Source organism: Aplidium turbinatum, chromosome 12 (genome assembly GCF_918807975.1).
Source record: "Aplidium turbinatum chromosome 12, kaAplTurb1.1, whole genome shotgun sequence".
NCBI lineage: Eukaryota > Metazoa > Chordata > Ascidiacea > Aplousobranchia > Polyclinidae > Aplidium > Aplidium turbinatum.
This window is the reverse complement of record NC_137483.1, coordinates 14,071,189-14,088,464: the sequence shown is the minus strand read 5'-3', so window position 1 is coordinate 14,088,464 and position 17,276 is coordinate 14,071,189. Positions and strand designations below refer to the sequence as shown.

Below are 17,276 nucleotides of genomic sequence, written 5' to 3'. Positions count from 1 at the left end.
GGATTTATTTTTGTGCTAGCTTTAATCGTTGAGAAACGACGTCTTTAGTCTAGTACCAAAGCGTTATTGTCTTCTCAAGCTAAATTAATCGTATGTTCATAGAAAATTGGCACAAGCTGTTTGCTTTTCGTTTTGTCTTTTATTGCATCCCTACACCTTTAATCAAGAGAAATAGTTTCCTGGCATTGAGTTGAGCAACATTGCACTCGGTTCTTGTCATTACTTCTGCTCATGGCGATCTTTACACTATGCTTTCCCTTCAGCCATTAAATCAGTTCTTTTAACAATTACCGAATCAGTGTTGATGTGGAGCATTTGAATCAGTGTTAAAAATGACCAATATGCACAGTTTGCTAATTTACTTAGCTATGGGTAAACACGTAACCGCAGTTTATACCATCGCTTTCATCATCTATGCTTTTTCTTAATGCACGTACTCAAAGCAATAGCTGTAAAGACAGCTTCGACTGGGCTCTATGGGCAGAATTGTTTACATCAGGGCCCACCGATCCCTACACAATAAGATAGCGACCACCCAGGTTTGGACTAAAAGTCTAGAAAAATAAAAATATTGATGTTTGTCAAGTTACAACTAGACTTGTTTCTTTCGTATTCTTATTGGTTATCCGGTTAATACGTCATAACCACGTGACTCTGCTTCTGTCCACACGAACTGCAACATGATCCCTGTTGTTACGGGATGATCACGATTGGCACAAGACAGGATTTTCTTTGTTGTTTTGTCGGTGCGTAAAGAAGTTCCTGACGGGTGCTGAGGTTAAGGGCGGGCATGGAGTAACAGTTCTCTTTTGGGCCTACGTATGGACTAAACGTTTACCGACAAACTTTGATTGTGGGACAGCTGCTGTGCTGTTAGGATTATGATTTTAAAACTCATACTTTGGTGTGGTCTGATTTCCTTCATGATGATATTTTTCATTCATGTTGTACTGGATTTTTTTGGTGCCTTATGTGCGTTGTAAGGCGCAGTCCTTTGCGTAGGCTACAATGCAGTTGCTTCGATCAAATCGGCTTTTTACCTTTTAAAAAACAAATATTTGGGTGGTGAATGATTTTTGCATGTTTAGTGAATTTAATATCATAAGCAGTTAAATTGTGTTTCGTGTCCAGTTAGCTTTTTTTTCCTTAGCTGTGTATTGTTTCGTTGCGTTCTGCGAGTGAAGGTAGGTTACGGCAGGCGTGATCCTTACCAAAATAATCAGTCCTAAAAAAAGCCTACTTCAAAAGGCTTGCAAACTGACATTAGTATAACGGATTTGTGTAGATTTTTGCTGGTTTAATCGTTTTGATTTTCGAAATAATTGATAGCGATTTTGTAGTTGATCTTGAGCGCATGTTTAATGCATTTTAGGCTTGCAAATGAAGTGATTGCATCGATTTTTTTTACTTGTTTTGCAGACAAAGTCAGAAGCGATTCCCTCTGTCGTGCTGGGAATCTTCCACCAAGGCATCAGGATTCACCATGTCGCACAGAAAGGTCTTGATGGTCCGCATCTACTGGACTTTGAGTTCCCTTGGAGTAAAGTCGGCAGGCTATTTTTTGCTGTGAGTCCTTCACAATCGCAGTAAAAATTTAATGCAATTTGATATTGACTGAATGTTAAACCGTTTAAACACCCAATACATATCAATCCAGTTCAATAAGCGTTATCTGCATGGGAAATCACAAGTGTGTAATTCAATAAATTTAATAGGGTAAACTGCAATAAATAGCTATTGTTTATTAAAATTTTTTTTGCTCGTGATGAAAGGTCGATGACTGATGGTTTTGCTACAATTCCTGACGTTGATGTGTTTGTGCGAAAAACTAAACTTGTTTTATTACGAAACATGATGTAATAGTTTTTAAATAACAACTTACGCAACTTTATTGTTAACAACGCTACGTTTTTCTAACGGTGACCTAACGCAGCTAGTCGCATCCGACACGCTACAGAAACTGTAAGCTTGACCTAAGTCGGAAGATTAGTTATTCTGCATTGATTCAATGTTTGCAGAAAAGAGACGGAACTTTTCAACTGATTTTAGCATCAAGCTTAGCTGTGGTTTTGATGCAAAATTTTTAGTGGTTCTGTTCGGAGGGCAGTTGGTGATCTTATGCTTTAAAGTTATCAGATAAATAAAAATTATTCTTGTAATTGAAGGATTTAACGTATACTCATCAAGCAAATTCTATTCTTTATTAACCAATTCAGCACTTTTTTGATTGCAATTACGTTTTACCAATTGGTCATAATTAAATATGATTCACTGTATGATTGCATGAAAAATAGCTACATCAACTGTCAACTATCGAGATATCAGCCGAAAAACGACAAAAAGATACGTTATTGCTGTTAGCCTACCGGTTATAGGCTACATACTTACGATGATCGTGGGCAAATCTATAACTTTTCAATTGTGATGGTAGTTTAGCTAATGTGTGCTTAGGTACCGTTAACAACTTCCCTAAAAACCCATGCCGGTGAATAAAACCATGCTATCGGTTGACGTGTGGGTGGCAAGTCTTACGACAGACAAGAACTTGTCCAATTTCGCTTCTAACTTTACTGATTAACTTTGCCATGATTACGTAACGCAGAGTCACCCAAGTTCATGTCTGTTTCCGTTTCTCCTTAGAATTAGATCAAGCGATCAAGTAGTCAAACAAAGTCTTTTCGTTGACGTCATCGCATGAAGCAAGCCTTTACTGTCGTCCAAAAATGCGATTGTTTTCAATAAATTTGTCTCAGCTTGTACCACTATCTCAAACGAAGTAAATCTACGAAACAATGCATTGAAACCAATTATTAACTGATGCCACTACCTTTTGGAATTTCTGATCAAAGTTGTAATTAAGTCAACAACTGCACAATTAAGTGCTTGGAAAACGACAGTATCCCAGTTAGATCGTTCATTCATTGCCTTGTAATTTTCCAAGCGGTAAAGCTGACTATTTTATCACGCGATTTTACTTTTTGAGTTTCATTGCCTTATGCATTAGAGGTGCAACCTGCTATTTTTTCATGTCATTGAAACCTGATGCCACGAATCATGGCCATAGTTTGCAAACCGCGTAATCGCTACAGCTGATGATTTAATCAAATTATTTATTGAAAAGGCTGATTAAATAACCGAGGAATATGAAACATTCAAAAACAGTTTCTTACGTCATTGTAAAAAGCACGTATACTTGAAAGCATTTACTCAATACAATGATTGTTGGATCAATATAAAAATGACGGATTTTGCTGCCTGGGTGGTTCTGTCATTGGTTATTCGTGTTATTAAAGATTTATTGTTAGGGTATAGCTGTATTTATAGAATAATATGCAAAAAAATTGTTTTTTACATTTAAAAAAAATTGTATGAGAAATTCTCGTCAGTAGGCTAGTATCTACATTCCTCAACACAAACGTCCAGTTACAACGGCGTGTCTATATTAATCTTGAACAACTTGTATACAGTTGTGACATGTTCGTCTTTTCTTGCAGTCGAAACGTTTCGAAATCTATCCAGAGGATCTTCCGGCCAGCCGCAAGCTGATCTACTACACAGGCAGTCGGTCTCGCTCGAAGTATCTTCTGCGACTGCTGCGGGACACGCATTCTTTGTATACAAGTCTTACACCCTTCGTACAGCACATGCGGAGAGTGGACGGGAAGAATGGTAAGCCACGTCAGAAACAGTTTTTGTTTATAGTTTTTTGTTTGTTTTGTTCAACAATGTTAAAACGGCTAATTGAAAGTAAGATATAGACGGAAATGCTTGGACATGAAATTATTAATCAGATATTGTTTTAAGTGTCTGTGAAGTGTGTTCTGACTACACACGTGCGATCAAGTATTCGGTAGTGTCTTACCTTGATCGTTAAAATCTACCCAACAGGATTAGTTTTTTTTTTTAAATATTTGGTCAGCTGTGTAAATATTTTGTGGTCATACTTTTGATAATATCCGTGCAGCAGAAGCGAATAAAACGCAGAAAAAAAAATCGTTTTTTATTGACTGCATGACTACAATCTGTTAACAAGTAAATCGCGATCGCACTGATTAAATTTGATTTTGCAATCTAATTTCTTGGAAATAGATCTGGAATTTACTGCATCTAGAAAAACACGGTGCAATTTTTATCCTCCAAGAAATTGCCTTGTCAAATTCAATGCGGTCATCTGTGTATTGTGGCCGTTTGCATTAAACATAGATCGGCGAAGACGCATCTTTGCGACTTGCTCTTCAAGAGCGTGTGTTATGCCTTTGCGTCTGCGTTGCTACGCAACAACAACTAATTTTAACCACAAATCTTGTAAACACATCGCTATCGTAATGTACCGTGTATTTTGTGGAATCCACTGATAACGATGCGGACTACGATACCCATTTACTGGGAAGGTGTATAATATTAACATGCAGTTGTGGTTACTGTTATGATGAAATCTCTAAAAAAAATTTTTTGTAGCGTTGTTAAAATGTTTTTCGATATGTATTTAATATGAAGGTATAACCTGGGTGCTGTATTTACGCCTCCTTTTGGTGCCGCAGTCTTCCACTTGTAGATGTTTCAAGTTATTATAAAAGTTTGTTGTCATCTGAAGTTTCTATCACGCCATTGAAACATCTCCAATTCTCCATCGCTGCAACTTGTTTTGCAAAAGCTACGTGTAATTAGATTTAGAAAGACAGCGGCGCTATAATCTGTTGCATTTGATGGAACAACTCGATCTTTTTATTGCTCAGTTTAAATGCACTAAAAGAGTAGTTCCCGCCCAAGACGTTTTCTTTGATATTTTCTGAATATTTTAAACCTTGTTTGGTTTCCAGCTCAGCCAGCTATTTTTACAGCGTTTCAACGTCGCCAGGCATTGAAACGATGTCTAAACGACAACTTTGTCAGTTGGGAAGTCTTTTTTGAAATTGACCAGAATAACGATTAAGAACAAGTGACCACCCTATCAATGTTAAGGAGATTATCCTTTTTGTAAACTGATCGGTCTTGCAAAGGCCTTCGTACGCAAGCGTTGTAAGCAATCCATCTTGCTGAAAAGCCTGTTTAATGTCAGATTTTGCTCCTCAACGAGCTTTATCCGATGCTTGTAGCTTTGCTTGTTTTAAAACTTGAAATCTGCGGCGTTGAGTGGTTTTTGTGAACGATAATCCCGATGTTGCTTTTGGTCATTTTCGACACAAACCCGAATTTGAAATTTTGTAAATGTCATGTTTCTAAACTATACACGTACACCAAAGCAGGTTTAGCCCACTTTCAGCAAAATAGTCGTTTTTGTCCAATAAAGCTTAATTCTTAAAATTAGCACGAGTTTTATTTTCCTCAACCTTGTTCTAGCTTTATTTCGACCACCAGAAGACCAAAGATCATTTTTTGTGTATTTTCATCTCCAGGTAATAAGCGATACCGTGAATCTTACATCAGTGGAATGAACTTGGAGGAACGACTGATTGGAGGAGTGGAGGAGAGGTTGATCGGAGGACTCGATGAAACTTCTCCTGGTTCCCAGTCTAGCAAAGAAGGTGCGTGATGAAAATTTGAGTTGCTTTAATTAGTTGAAGAAGGTTGCAAGGGATCGGGAGTTGCGAAAAGACTCGTGGAGTGACGAACAGTCGACTGGGCAGAAGAAGAAGATTTTATTTGACATGTGTCAATTAGCAAGTTATAGGCTTAACTTTAGGCTAACTTTGATTAAATGTATCAGTAAGTTTATACGGCACTGTTGATAATGTCATGTCACCTTGGGGCTATAATTCAGCAAAAAAGCATTGTCAATCTTTCCAATGAATATTAGGCGACAACTTTAATTTGTTTTTTAGTTTATTATGTTAAATGCCGTCTGGTTGTTAGGTTTTATTTGTGGTTGGAAAAAATAACCTCTTTAATAAAATTGAATTTTAAATTTCTTGTGCAAATGTAAACATCTTTGTTTTGATATGAGGCGGTTGTGGTTTCTAGCTGAAAGCCAAAGCAATAGAATGCGATGTCATTAATCCAGTATAATTTTTATAAACAGGATGTTTTTCACTCCGCTTTGTTAGCTCCAGGCCATCAAACGCTAACTTTTATGCGTTTCTTTGATAGATTGCCAAAAGTTGTCCAAGCTTTACAACTCGAGCACAAGTAACGGCAGCTCCCACACATCCGGAATCGAGAGTGACTCCAAACAACGTCCGGAAGACTTGGTGGGAGAAGAGGATCAGGAACAGATTGAAGGTAACCACTGACCATAGGCGTTATATTTCATTTTAGTCAACAGCTCACAAACTTTATTTTAAATCGTAAACGATTGTGGTTATTAGGGTTATGTGCGAATATAGTAGTACTGTAATAGCATATATATTTTGGCTGTAAAGTTGAAGTCGTGGAGTCGGGGGGATTTTGGCGTGTCCGGAGTCGGACTTGTTAAAAAAGTGGCCAACACCGATTTCGGCTTGATACAAAGCTATAAACAATAAAACTTTTGTTTGCAATTTATTTTTTCAAAATATTGTTTCTTGTTCCCCGTATTGCACTCAATAACTTTACTAGAAAATGGAAGTGTTTGTTAGTCAGTTTTTTATGAAAGTTGCCGTTTCAACTTCAGTGAAATAAAATCTAAATAAAAAAGAACAAAAAATGTAGAAAAACCTGGCAACACTGAAATCGGAGCCCGTCAATTATTATAAACGTATATTTTTTCCCAACTCCACATCTCTTATTACAGCGTGACAGTCCATACTACTGACTACGCTTTTTGGCGCTGTATAAAACGATAGTAAGAAAACAACTTATTCAGTCATATGTTCAATAAAATACCACATTCAAAGAGATTTTTGAGTTCATTTATGTATCAGACTTTTTTTTACGAACTCTTAATTTGTCTTTTTTTGCAGACAACGCATTTGTTGACGATTTTGATCCGATTGAAGTCGGCCATCCAATGAAAGGCGGCGTTATTATGGTCACTCAGCAACATTTGAATGCGCCACCTCACAAGAATCTCAGCGTTAACAATTTGACAGAAGTCTTTCCGTGTGATGCCAAATTAGTGCCGTTCAATGGCACTGACCAAGGTGATTCATGGCTTTACAAATATTGAATAGCTTATAAGACGAATGCGTCAGTGTTGGCTCGATTAAGTTTTGTAAAATTTTTGTTTGTGGATCAGTGGTATTTCTGCTTATTAGCGTTTTTATCCGAGACCTGGAGAGTCTGACATACCCATCAGAACACAGAGGGTTTATGTTTGTTGTTTAGTATTTCAATAGCAACTGAAGACAGATAATATAAACCTGTTGGTTTTGTCTTAGAGACTGCAAGTAACTCGGAGACAGCGCGCAGTGAGAGTACTGTTCAAAACGAAGACACGCAACGCAGTGTTGCTGTTCATGCTGAAGTCCGAATACCTGAAGAGTGTCGCATGGCGGCGCCTTTCGAAAAGCACAGCTGTTCTAGTATCTCTTCTACCGATGGCGTGCTTTTAAAAACGAAAACAAGTCCGTTAAAGACCGCGCAATTGAAAGAAAGCAGCTCTACACCCCATGACGTCGATCCAGAACCGAAAACACATCACAGATCGGGCTCCTTGATTCCGGATTTACTAGATGCCTTTCCTGATGTTCCTCATCACAGGACCTCAGATGCTGAGATCGAGACTCCAATGACTGCTGCTTCAAAAGCACCACAACCGGCATTTTACGTCCATGACAAGCAGCTCGACGGAGTTCATCAAAAAGAAGGGTCGAAGACTTTCTATGATGATACTCACACCTTCTTGCGACAACAAAGGTGTGTGGATTCATAATCATACCTGATCTTTTTTATGTTTTATAAAGTTTATTACAACAAACCCAGCTTAGAAAGTCATTCTTTTTTTACATTGCTTACATTGTTTACAATGCAAAAACGAGGATTGTTATGAGCTGGGAATGCAGTACGTCGAGTCGTTGTGTAATCTAACGCTTATTTGTTTGCTTTGCAGGAACCAATCTGTGGATATTGACGCAAAATGCATTTTCACCCACTCCAGCACCGGAGTTCTGAAGCCGTTTGTTTGCCCGATTAAGGACGAGAAACATCACCAGCGACGACACAAGCCTGAAACCAAACTCGACAACAACCAAATACAACGCAGTGTCAGCACCGATTCCGTGCTGCATAAGCAAAAAGAAAAAAGCCGCCATTCCAAATCGAAAAAGGACAACTCTCGCCACCATCGCAACAAGTCAGTGCACGATGCTCAAGGGGTTGGTGAAGATTCCTTAGACGGAAAATATTTTAGTGAAAAACTGGTTCACAACAAAAGCTTGGAAGATTTGTCAGGGTCTAGTGGTACACTGAGCCGAAGTGAGCGTAAAAAAGACATTTCTCTTGTATTTAACCCATATTTTACCAGCACCCCACTTGAGGCGTTGAGAAAACCAGTAAGTTTGTCTGTGTCGACCCCCTCTACTTCGAAACATAGCGCAACAGAAGTTGCAGCGGACCCTCATGTGATTCATCATCGAAAAATGAGCGACATTTGTCACCAAACAATTGCAGCTCAGCACAAAAAGATCTCCGATAATCGGAATCACCGTCGTCATTCGGAAGTGACGTTTCGGAAGCCATCCGCACCTTCAAAAGCGAACGGTCATGCTGTTGGTGCAGCTGGTTACACACCAAGAAAGACTGAAGTTATTTTGCGCTCGCGTGAGAAAACCAACCATAACCGGCACCGACCAGTTTCATATCACGTGGCTGGTGACGCCAGTTATTCCCACAATCGAAAGAGGCATTCTTGCTTTAGAGACGCTGCTATCAATACTAACTCACTTGCATATATTGAAAGTTTTAAGGAGGTCATTGTATAGCTTGCCATTAAGTGCGTATTAATGTAACCTCCCAAAACGTAAAAGCGACGTCGATTGATCATTACATTTTATTTTATTTTTCATCTGATTTGTTAAGTGCACCATATTCGTGTAACATCTGTTGCATCTGAACGCCACTCATTGCCGTAGGAACGCACTTTTTTTTACAGGCTTTCAAAATCGTTAAGTTTACCCTAATGCTTTGGCAAACCATTATTATTAAGGTTGTAAAAATGGAGGTGGGTTTGAATCGCTTTCAAACACAATATAATTAGACTGATTTGCATCAAAGCTAAGAAATTTAACAGAACAAATACACTTGCTTTACACCTCAAACCAGTTAGTTCCAATCTTAGTAATGAAAAAGGTTTGCCTCTAAATGATCTCCAAGCTCAGGTGGACATACACAGTCAGCAAGGCAGTTCCGTTTTACATTGATGCAACGTCTGCCAAACTGGCTTTCTAGATGGGCATCTCTTCATTACTGTACAGTGTGTACACTCATACTGTTTTTATTACCAAGTTGCAATAACCAGCAAGTTTAGTTGCAAATAAAAAGTTTAAATTTCTTGCTTAGATCATTGCAAGTTAAAAACAATCGTTGCCTAACTTTTTTATTTCTTTTCTCTAATTTATATCAGTTTCTTTGCTGGTTTTGAAGACACATTTCCTATTTCGTCGTTCACGTTTCGTTTTACATTTCTTTAATTTTTCGGTGTCTATTTGAGATTGTAAGCTCTTGTAACCAAACAGTTTTTTGAATGCACAGCACTTCCAATTCACTGAAGCCCTTGCTTTCACGGTTAATCGTTTGGCAGTGTTAACACATGTTGCGAAAAGCCTAGTAGACAATTAAAATACGAATATAATTTCCGAGCGATTTATTCATTTTATCACTACATTCCGAATCAATGCACTCAAAACTATTTCTTCAAAACGCTTGACAATTCTGTGAGCTATCTACGACAGTTCAGGAAACTCCTCTGAACAGTTTGCAGAGCGTGTTTGTACCAGAATCCCATGAAGATATTTCCTTGCAACTGCCATCAATACGATATTGTTCGATCCGTTAAATTAATTTAACTTCGTAAATTTAACCAGTTATCGGAACTACAACTATGGAGCAAATGCTTCAATGCAAAGAGTTACCATGTAAGCAATGCGAAGCCTAGTTTTTGCATTTGTTTTGCCAGGTAGACGATCTTGTCATCCTTCTCACGTTTGGGCATGACGTTTCAGTTGAGTATTATTCTGTACGTTCAATGTTGTTATTTTTCGTACTGCCTTTTGCTTGAATATGAAGGTCCTTTCTTCTTTTGCTTAACAGCAACTTGTAACAGACGATCACGTGACGAGAAGTTGCTTTAGTAGAGAGCTGATCACAACGTCACGCGATGATGATAATTTATTATAAAAAGCCTGTTTTTGCAGCTTGGTGATGGTTTGGCTGCTTATCGTTCCCCAGCTAACCAAACTGCTTTTTGCACGTACGCAAACGTTAAATCATTCTAGTCTTCCTGGGTTATGGTCCACGCCACCACTTTGATGCAGGGTTATGGTCCACGCCACCACTTTGATGCAGGTTTAAATTTTCATTGAAATGTGCCTTGATGCACATTTATGACACAATGTCTGTTTAATTTCACAACTCTTATTTTAGTGTTTATTTTAAAAACTGTTTACGAATGCACGAAGGCGAAGAGCATGGAACATATAACAATCCACCACTATAATTTTGGGAATCTTGTTCGTGTTGTTGATCACCTAGCCGGCCAAGCCATTCAATATTTGTATCAAATGTTCGCAAAATTTGTCACGTGTACAACTGTAGCCTATCCTCTTCGTATTTTTCTATTCCAAGTTTTAACTACCAGCAAGCGTTGCTTTTTTCGTTTTGTTGTTTCATTCAATAAAATCGAACTTTAGTGAATCAATGCTTCGTTAAATTTGGAATCGTCTACCTTTTTGAAAAGTTTATCTTGCCTTACCAAATCACATGAAAAGATAAAACGAACGATTTGATCTTTTATAAAAAATCAAACTAAACTCTACAACAATGCAGGAAGCAGAGTGAAGATTTTCGATTGTTGAAGTGTTGTTACCGGGTAATTATTCTATTCATTAGTTGCCACTGAATAGAGAGCAGTCCTGAAATGCGTTGCTCAAGCGCACAACCCGAGAGTCGAACTTGCGCCGCATGATCTTGAGCCGGGCGCGTAACCACTGAGCTAACGGGGCGGACAAACAAAATTATACGCGTTGGGACGGCGCAGCGGATAAGGCGTTCGGTTTGCAATCCTGGTTCGACTCCCGGCTTACGCTGGTTGTTGAAAAACACCGCTCCTTCTACCCAGGGTGTAATAAATTGGGTGGGCGTAGTTGCTGAAGGAAAGACGGCCGTGAGAAAGGAACTGGTAGGGGCCGCAGCCCCCCCCCCTAGAAAATTCTGACAATTTAAGGTACATAACACAGACGTTGTTCAAAGTGTTGCAGTTGTAATTCGTAAATCGTCTAAACGTAAATTTTTATTCATATCGCTTTTTGGTTCCGATGAAGTTACCTGCAATTTGCTTTGTTTGTGTCCTACTCGTTGGTGCGTTCGTGCTTCTGCCCTCGCTCGTGTTGGCATTGTTAAGTGCTAGCCTACCCTGCTGCAATGTCTGACCGACATGACAAAATATAGTGCAATGAGAGGAGACGCACGTGCAAAGATATTTGGCTTAGTGAAACAAGCACGCACGATGCGGCTTTATTTTGCGATTACCTGCAGCGGTGAAGTTTTTGGCCTGCAGAAGTCGTCGCAAGACAGCTCCAAAACAAGAAGATCTCTGCTTCTTCAGCATTGGAATCCATCACCATCTCTGCTTCTTCAGCTTTGGAATCCATCACCATTCTCTGCGGACAGATCAAAAATCTCAGAAAAGATGAATCCGTTTCCAAGCTTATGGAAGCAGCGAACGTCCTTGCGTCTGCCAACAACCTAAAGACGCCAAAGGATCCCTGAGTGAGCGACACTAGAGTAAGATTTCGAAACACAGAGGAATCGGATGCTTGTCGTCTGCGGGAGAAGGAGCGTGGAAACGGGAATAGGCCTACATCGAAGATTCGACCAGGCTGATTTGCTTACTGCAGTCACCAGAGAGAAGGCCATTCCGAGCTGTGCAAACGGTGAGGACAGATCTGATATTGAAATCAGCTTACCTGATGCTATCAGAAAAGATCGCCTAAAAACGGAACTTACCTTGCTCAGCGATGTTGTATGAGTGAAAAAACCGCAAACTCCGTTCAAAAGGTTGCTGAGATACTAACTTAACTAGACCCTCAAACACTAGACGTATTCAAAGAAACGCGAAAATTCGTGGAGCTCTGCCTTTGTCTCCCGGTTTCAACTGAATCATCAGAATGTTCATTCTCTGTTCTAAGACGCCTGAAAACGTGGTTAAGAAGCTCAATGAAGGTTGCACAAAGAAAACTTACTCATCTTGCGTTGATGCATGTCCACCAGAAAGTTTTGGACATTGTCGATGTGACAGAACCCATGACACAGTTCATAGAGAAAACACCTGAGCGAAAAGCAATCTTCGGAAGCGTGTGAGAACTCATTTCCACAAACTGTCGTTTTCATATTTGTTCATTTTCATTCCCTGAACAGCTGCTTTGTTGTTGCCGTTCTTCATTTGTTACAATTTACAATGTGTGCGTGTTTTGGCGTCGTATTTGACACAGGAGAGGACCGAACGCTTACTACAAGTTTTAAATGTTCTCCCACATAAGGGGTTCTGGGGGGCTTTTCCCTCCAGAAGCTGATACACCAGTGCTGTATACGGCGGTATAAGCAGTGGTGCCGAAGTAGGGGGGGATGGGGGGGATATATCCCCCCCAATATTTTGGCAGCATCCCCCCCAATAATTAAGAAAAAAATATTTGCTATAAAGTTGTAGCCTACTTCGATTTAGTTGTGTGCAATCATCTTGCATTGTTGTTGTTTTTCTTTTATTGATGTTTGATCACAGGTCTAAATTGTCTTAGATTTGACGCTAGCTAATGAAGGACCTTCATTGAAGGTATTAAGGACGAGTTGGACCAGGCCACCGGCCACGGCACTGCAGTAATGCTTATGAGGAGACTCATTGTTTTAATATCCTGTGCAGGCCTTGTGTCGTTGGTATGCAATGGATTAATCTCCTGCGTTTAATCGTAGCTCCTAACTATAGTGTCTGCTGTTCTAATCTAAAAGAGCTTAGCAGGCATTGTCCGAGTTGGAAAAACCTCTCCATTCTCAAATACTTCAGCTGATTAAGATCCTCTTAGTTTGCCTGGTAAGCTCTGCTGCTGCAAGAGGTCATTTTCCAATCTGCATAGATTGAAAACCTTTCTGAGAAATACTTTGGGACAAGAGAGGTTGAATGCTAATATTATTTGCAACATTCACCAAAATATTCTTAATGACATCAGCATAAATGACATTTCTAATGAGTTTTCAATGTGCACTACCGTATTTTGTTTTGTTTGTTTGTTTATCTTTATCCTGCATTGCGGGAAAGCGGACTTGAGCGCTATGCATCGGTGTACGCCTTCCGACATACACCTGACCCACGCTGCAGCCGACGGCAATGTCTGTTTCCGGTTGTCTACTCTACTTATGACTTAAATTTAGTACTACCCATTACTCGAAATCGATCACTAGGTAGAGGCAATTATCGTTAAGTTTCTTGCCCAGAGAAACAACAGCAAGTGCGGGTGGCTGGAGTCGAACATGCAGGCTCTCGACTGCGAGCCCAACGCGCTAACTACTCGGCCACGGCTGCCGACAATACCGTAAGACACAACATGTTCGGTTGCAACAAGTTCTTGTTAAGTGTTTGAAAGTTATTATTTTTGTCATAAATTTGCAGATGTTCTTCTGTAGTTTCGATTGTTTTCAGTGTCCTGACTAGTGACTTTGTCTTATAGTGCAGTAAGTGTAGTGATTCTAGTGAAGGAGAGGACAAGAAGAAAAGTATAACTTCTGTGTTTTTTTGAAAAACTAAGTATTCATTGGAAAGTCATAAGTTCGAATCCTGCTGGAGTTACCAATTTTTCTTTGACTGCTGCAAGAATAAGAAACAAGCATTTACAAGCGCACTGGTAGCACTTTTATCTCCATGATTTCTTATCTGTACCGTATATTATGCTGTTAGCAGCTAATTTACCCAGGTCCGGTGATTGTTTAATAAATTTAATACCTGTACCACTAAAATTGTGTACAAAAATTTGCATCCCCCCCAATGTTCAAAAATAGTCTAAAATTTGATAAATTGTTGAATTATCCCCCCCAATCCTAAACTAACTTCGGCACCACTGGGTATAAGCAGTATACTCTCTGCTTTTTCGAGCAACTATAGTATACCCTCTGATTTTCCAAAGAGAGTGCTTCATATGCTATCCTTACTGATTCTTGACAACTACAAACTAACTACTTAACCATTTGAGGACCATAGTGGTACACGGGTGTACCATGAACTTAATTTCGTATCGAGGTACAAAAACAACTTGTACCTCTCATCCAATTTTGATCTTGATAATTCATGTTATGGTAGAATAAAGATTAGTATTTTGCAAGTTGTGTATTATTTATCATTTTGGCAAATTTGACAGTATACCCTGTGCTTTTTTTACGAATACAGCACTGGACGACACTACGGAACCTTCAGTCCCCCCTAGAGAAAAAGTTTCCGCGCCACTGTCTATGCCCCACCTTGGTGCTGTGGCGAACTGAACAGTGAACACTGTCCCCTATTTTTAGTGCTTTAATTTTGGTTTCTCTCATTTTTCATGCTTCGTTGCCTATGACAATTGAAATTCAAAACTATCAATAGTCAGTACTTGCGTTTGAAACTTCAAGTGATTTAAGTACGACGACCTGTTTTTGTTTCAAAAATCTGCTCAAAATCAAAGCAAAAACGTTTTATTTTTATTTTGGAAGCACAATGCAATGAGAAAGAGCTCGTTGAAAGCAAATATAATTCGGAAGTTTTTGAAGTACTGTTGTAGTCAGTGAAAAAAAAATCATTTGTTAGTATCTGGCAACACTGGCATCAACAGCAGTTGCCTTTGGTAACGCCTAGAACATCACATAACTAAGGCGAAAGAGCCATGTCCATTGAGTCCTGTCTTTGTCATGAGTTACCAAGGGGGGTGGGGGACTTGTATACCTGGGACTGGTATATAAGTCCCCCCACCCCCCTTGGTAACTCATGACAAAGACAGGACTCAATTCAATTTTCTCTTTCGCCTTAGTTGTGTGATGTTCTAGGTTTTTCCGTTGCCTTTGGTTGCAAACTTAACTTGCAAGTTGCAACTTGCAATGCAAAAAAAAAAAAACTTGCAATGCAAAAAAAAACAAACTTGCAATGCCAATGGTTGCCTGAACGCCTGGTTAGTTAAAACTAAGCTTCATGAACAATAAATAACCAGTTCAGTGCAAATAGCAGTTATCACCTTTTGTCGTGCGTTGTCAAGATTTCCAGTTGCAGTCGGTCCAGTTTTGCGGATTACCGGTACGATTAGAATTAATCTGTCCTGATAGCTCAGTTGGTTAGCGCGTGACTTTGTGAACAAAGAAGCTTCAAGATTAAGTGGCACTGGTTCAACTCTCGGAGTGTGCACTTGAGCAACGCATTCTAAGGACTGCTCTCCATTCAACGGCACCTAATGGATGAAATACGATAGCCTGCCCCGATAAGTTCGCCCGATGCGTCCGCCCCGATAGCTCAATTGGTTAGCGCGTCACTTGAACGAGGAAGCTTCAAGATCAAGCGGCGCTGGTTCGACTCAAGGGGTGTGCGCTTGAGCAACACATGTTAACCCTTTGAGGACCATTAATTTTCCTAAAAAAAATATTTATGTAGAATTTGTTTGTTTACACTTCATATGTCATATAAACAACACCTATGCAAAAAAAATTAAAAAAGGATGTATATACTAAAATTAATCATAGATATCTAATACTATACGTTAGGGCAGTGATTCCCAACCTTTTTAATCTTGCGGCACCCAATCAAAGATATAAATAGTTTGCGGCACCCTGGCGAAACTGGATCAATTTTATGAGGTTTCTGTATTTCAAATAACTGTATGAAACAACACAGAATGAGTTGTACAGTAGGATAGCGTGCGTGAATAAATGTATTTATTCAAAAGCCAGTGCGAAATTTGGGCTTGACTTCTTGCACAAAGTCCCTTAATATCTGGGGGCACATTCGATGAGGCCACCGCATTTCTTCCTCGATATAAGCAGTGGTTCTAGTTTTTTAGTTTTTATGTTCGTTAATACTGAAAATGCACTCTCACATAGGTATGACGTGGAAAACTGCAGCAAAAGCACAATAACTTTCTTTCCAACGCAAGGATATTCATTTTGAATTTTTATCCAGAACTCATCGAGAGGCATCTGCTTGTGCATCAGCTTAAAATTTCCATCGTTACGAATGTCAATTAATTCTTCTTCTTCTTTAAGATTCAAAACAATATGAGAGTTCAGTAAAAATGGATTTCTTACTCGTGCGTAATTTCTCGTGGACAAGATGGGGAAATACTTCTCCATTTTTTCTTCCAATGATTTTAGATGCTGAGTTGTTAATGAGACAACTTCTTTGTTTTTCATTTCAGAGAAATGTGAAAGCATGTCAAAGTTTCTGTTCTCCACTTTTAAGGACCACATTTGCAGTTTTTCTCTCAGTGCTTTTATTTTATCGGTTGAAGTTGAGAGAGTTTCATTTTTGCCCTGCATTTGGCATTCACGTTATTTAAATGGTCGAAGATATCTACTAAATACGCTAATTTGGAGACCTAAATGTAATCGCAAAGCAATTCATAAAATTCCTCTTGCTTTTCAAGGCTGAAAAAAGAGAGCATTTCATCCTTCAACTCATATACTCGTGACAAAGCTTTTCCACGCGACAACCATCTTGTTTAGAACAGCAACGAGTCAAAATCTCTTTCACGCTGTTTTTCGTGGGCGAGAAAACAAAGGCTTACCGCGGATTATCTATTTACCGCCAGCAACTTCCCCACTAAGCGACTCTCCAGAAAGGAGCCGGGAATACCTGCGAGACCCGAAACTTAATACGCACTGAAACTTGATTAGAAATAAATAAAATCCACACTTAACTGGTTAAAGTTAATATAAAAAATGGGCCGCAGTATTGCAATATCTCAATATCTCGCGGCACCCTTGAGCATTGCAATTGGCACCCCAGGGTGCCGCGGCACCCCGGTTGGGAACCACTGCGTTAGGGTATCACCAGTGGCAATTTTTTTAAAGCCAACTGGGGGATAATCGGCCTAATTTTATGGGACACATGTGCAGGGTTGCATTCCTGGGGGGGGAGGGCTCGGGGGAGCTTAGACCCCCAAAATATGAAAAAGTTTGATGTAGGGGGGCTCCGGGAGGCTCGT

General features: G+C 39.5%; 1 protein-coding gene across 1 annotated transcript in view; it reads left to right on the top strand.

Moving 5' to 3' along the window:
* LOC145780867 (uncharacterized) overlaps window positions 1–10,757 on the top strand; it is a 29,982-nt gene extending 19,225 nt beyond the window's left edge. The window contains exons 8-14 of the mRNA XM_082592517.1: window positions 1,420–1,566; window positions 3,495–3,678; window positions 5,397–5,525; window positions 6,088–6,219; window positions 6,879–7,058; window positions 7,296–7,773; window positions 7,967–10,757. Of these exons, the coding sequence (XP_082448643.1) occupies window positions 1,420–1,566; window positions 3,495–3,678; window positions 5,397–5,525; window positions 6,088–6,219; window positions 6,879–7,058; window positions 7,296–7,773; window positions 7,967–8,837 (2,121 nt within the window). The 3' untranslated portion in view covers window positions 8,838–10,757. The remainder of the gene's footprint in view (window positions 1–1,419; window positions 1,567–3,494; window positions 3,679–5,396; window positions 5,526–6,087; window positions 6,220–6,878; window positions 7,059–7,295; window positions 7,774–7,966) is intronic.
* Window positions 10,758–17,276: the final 6,519 nt, after the last annotated feature.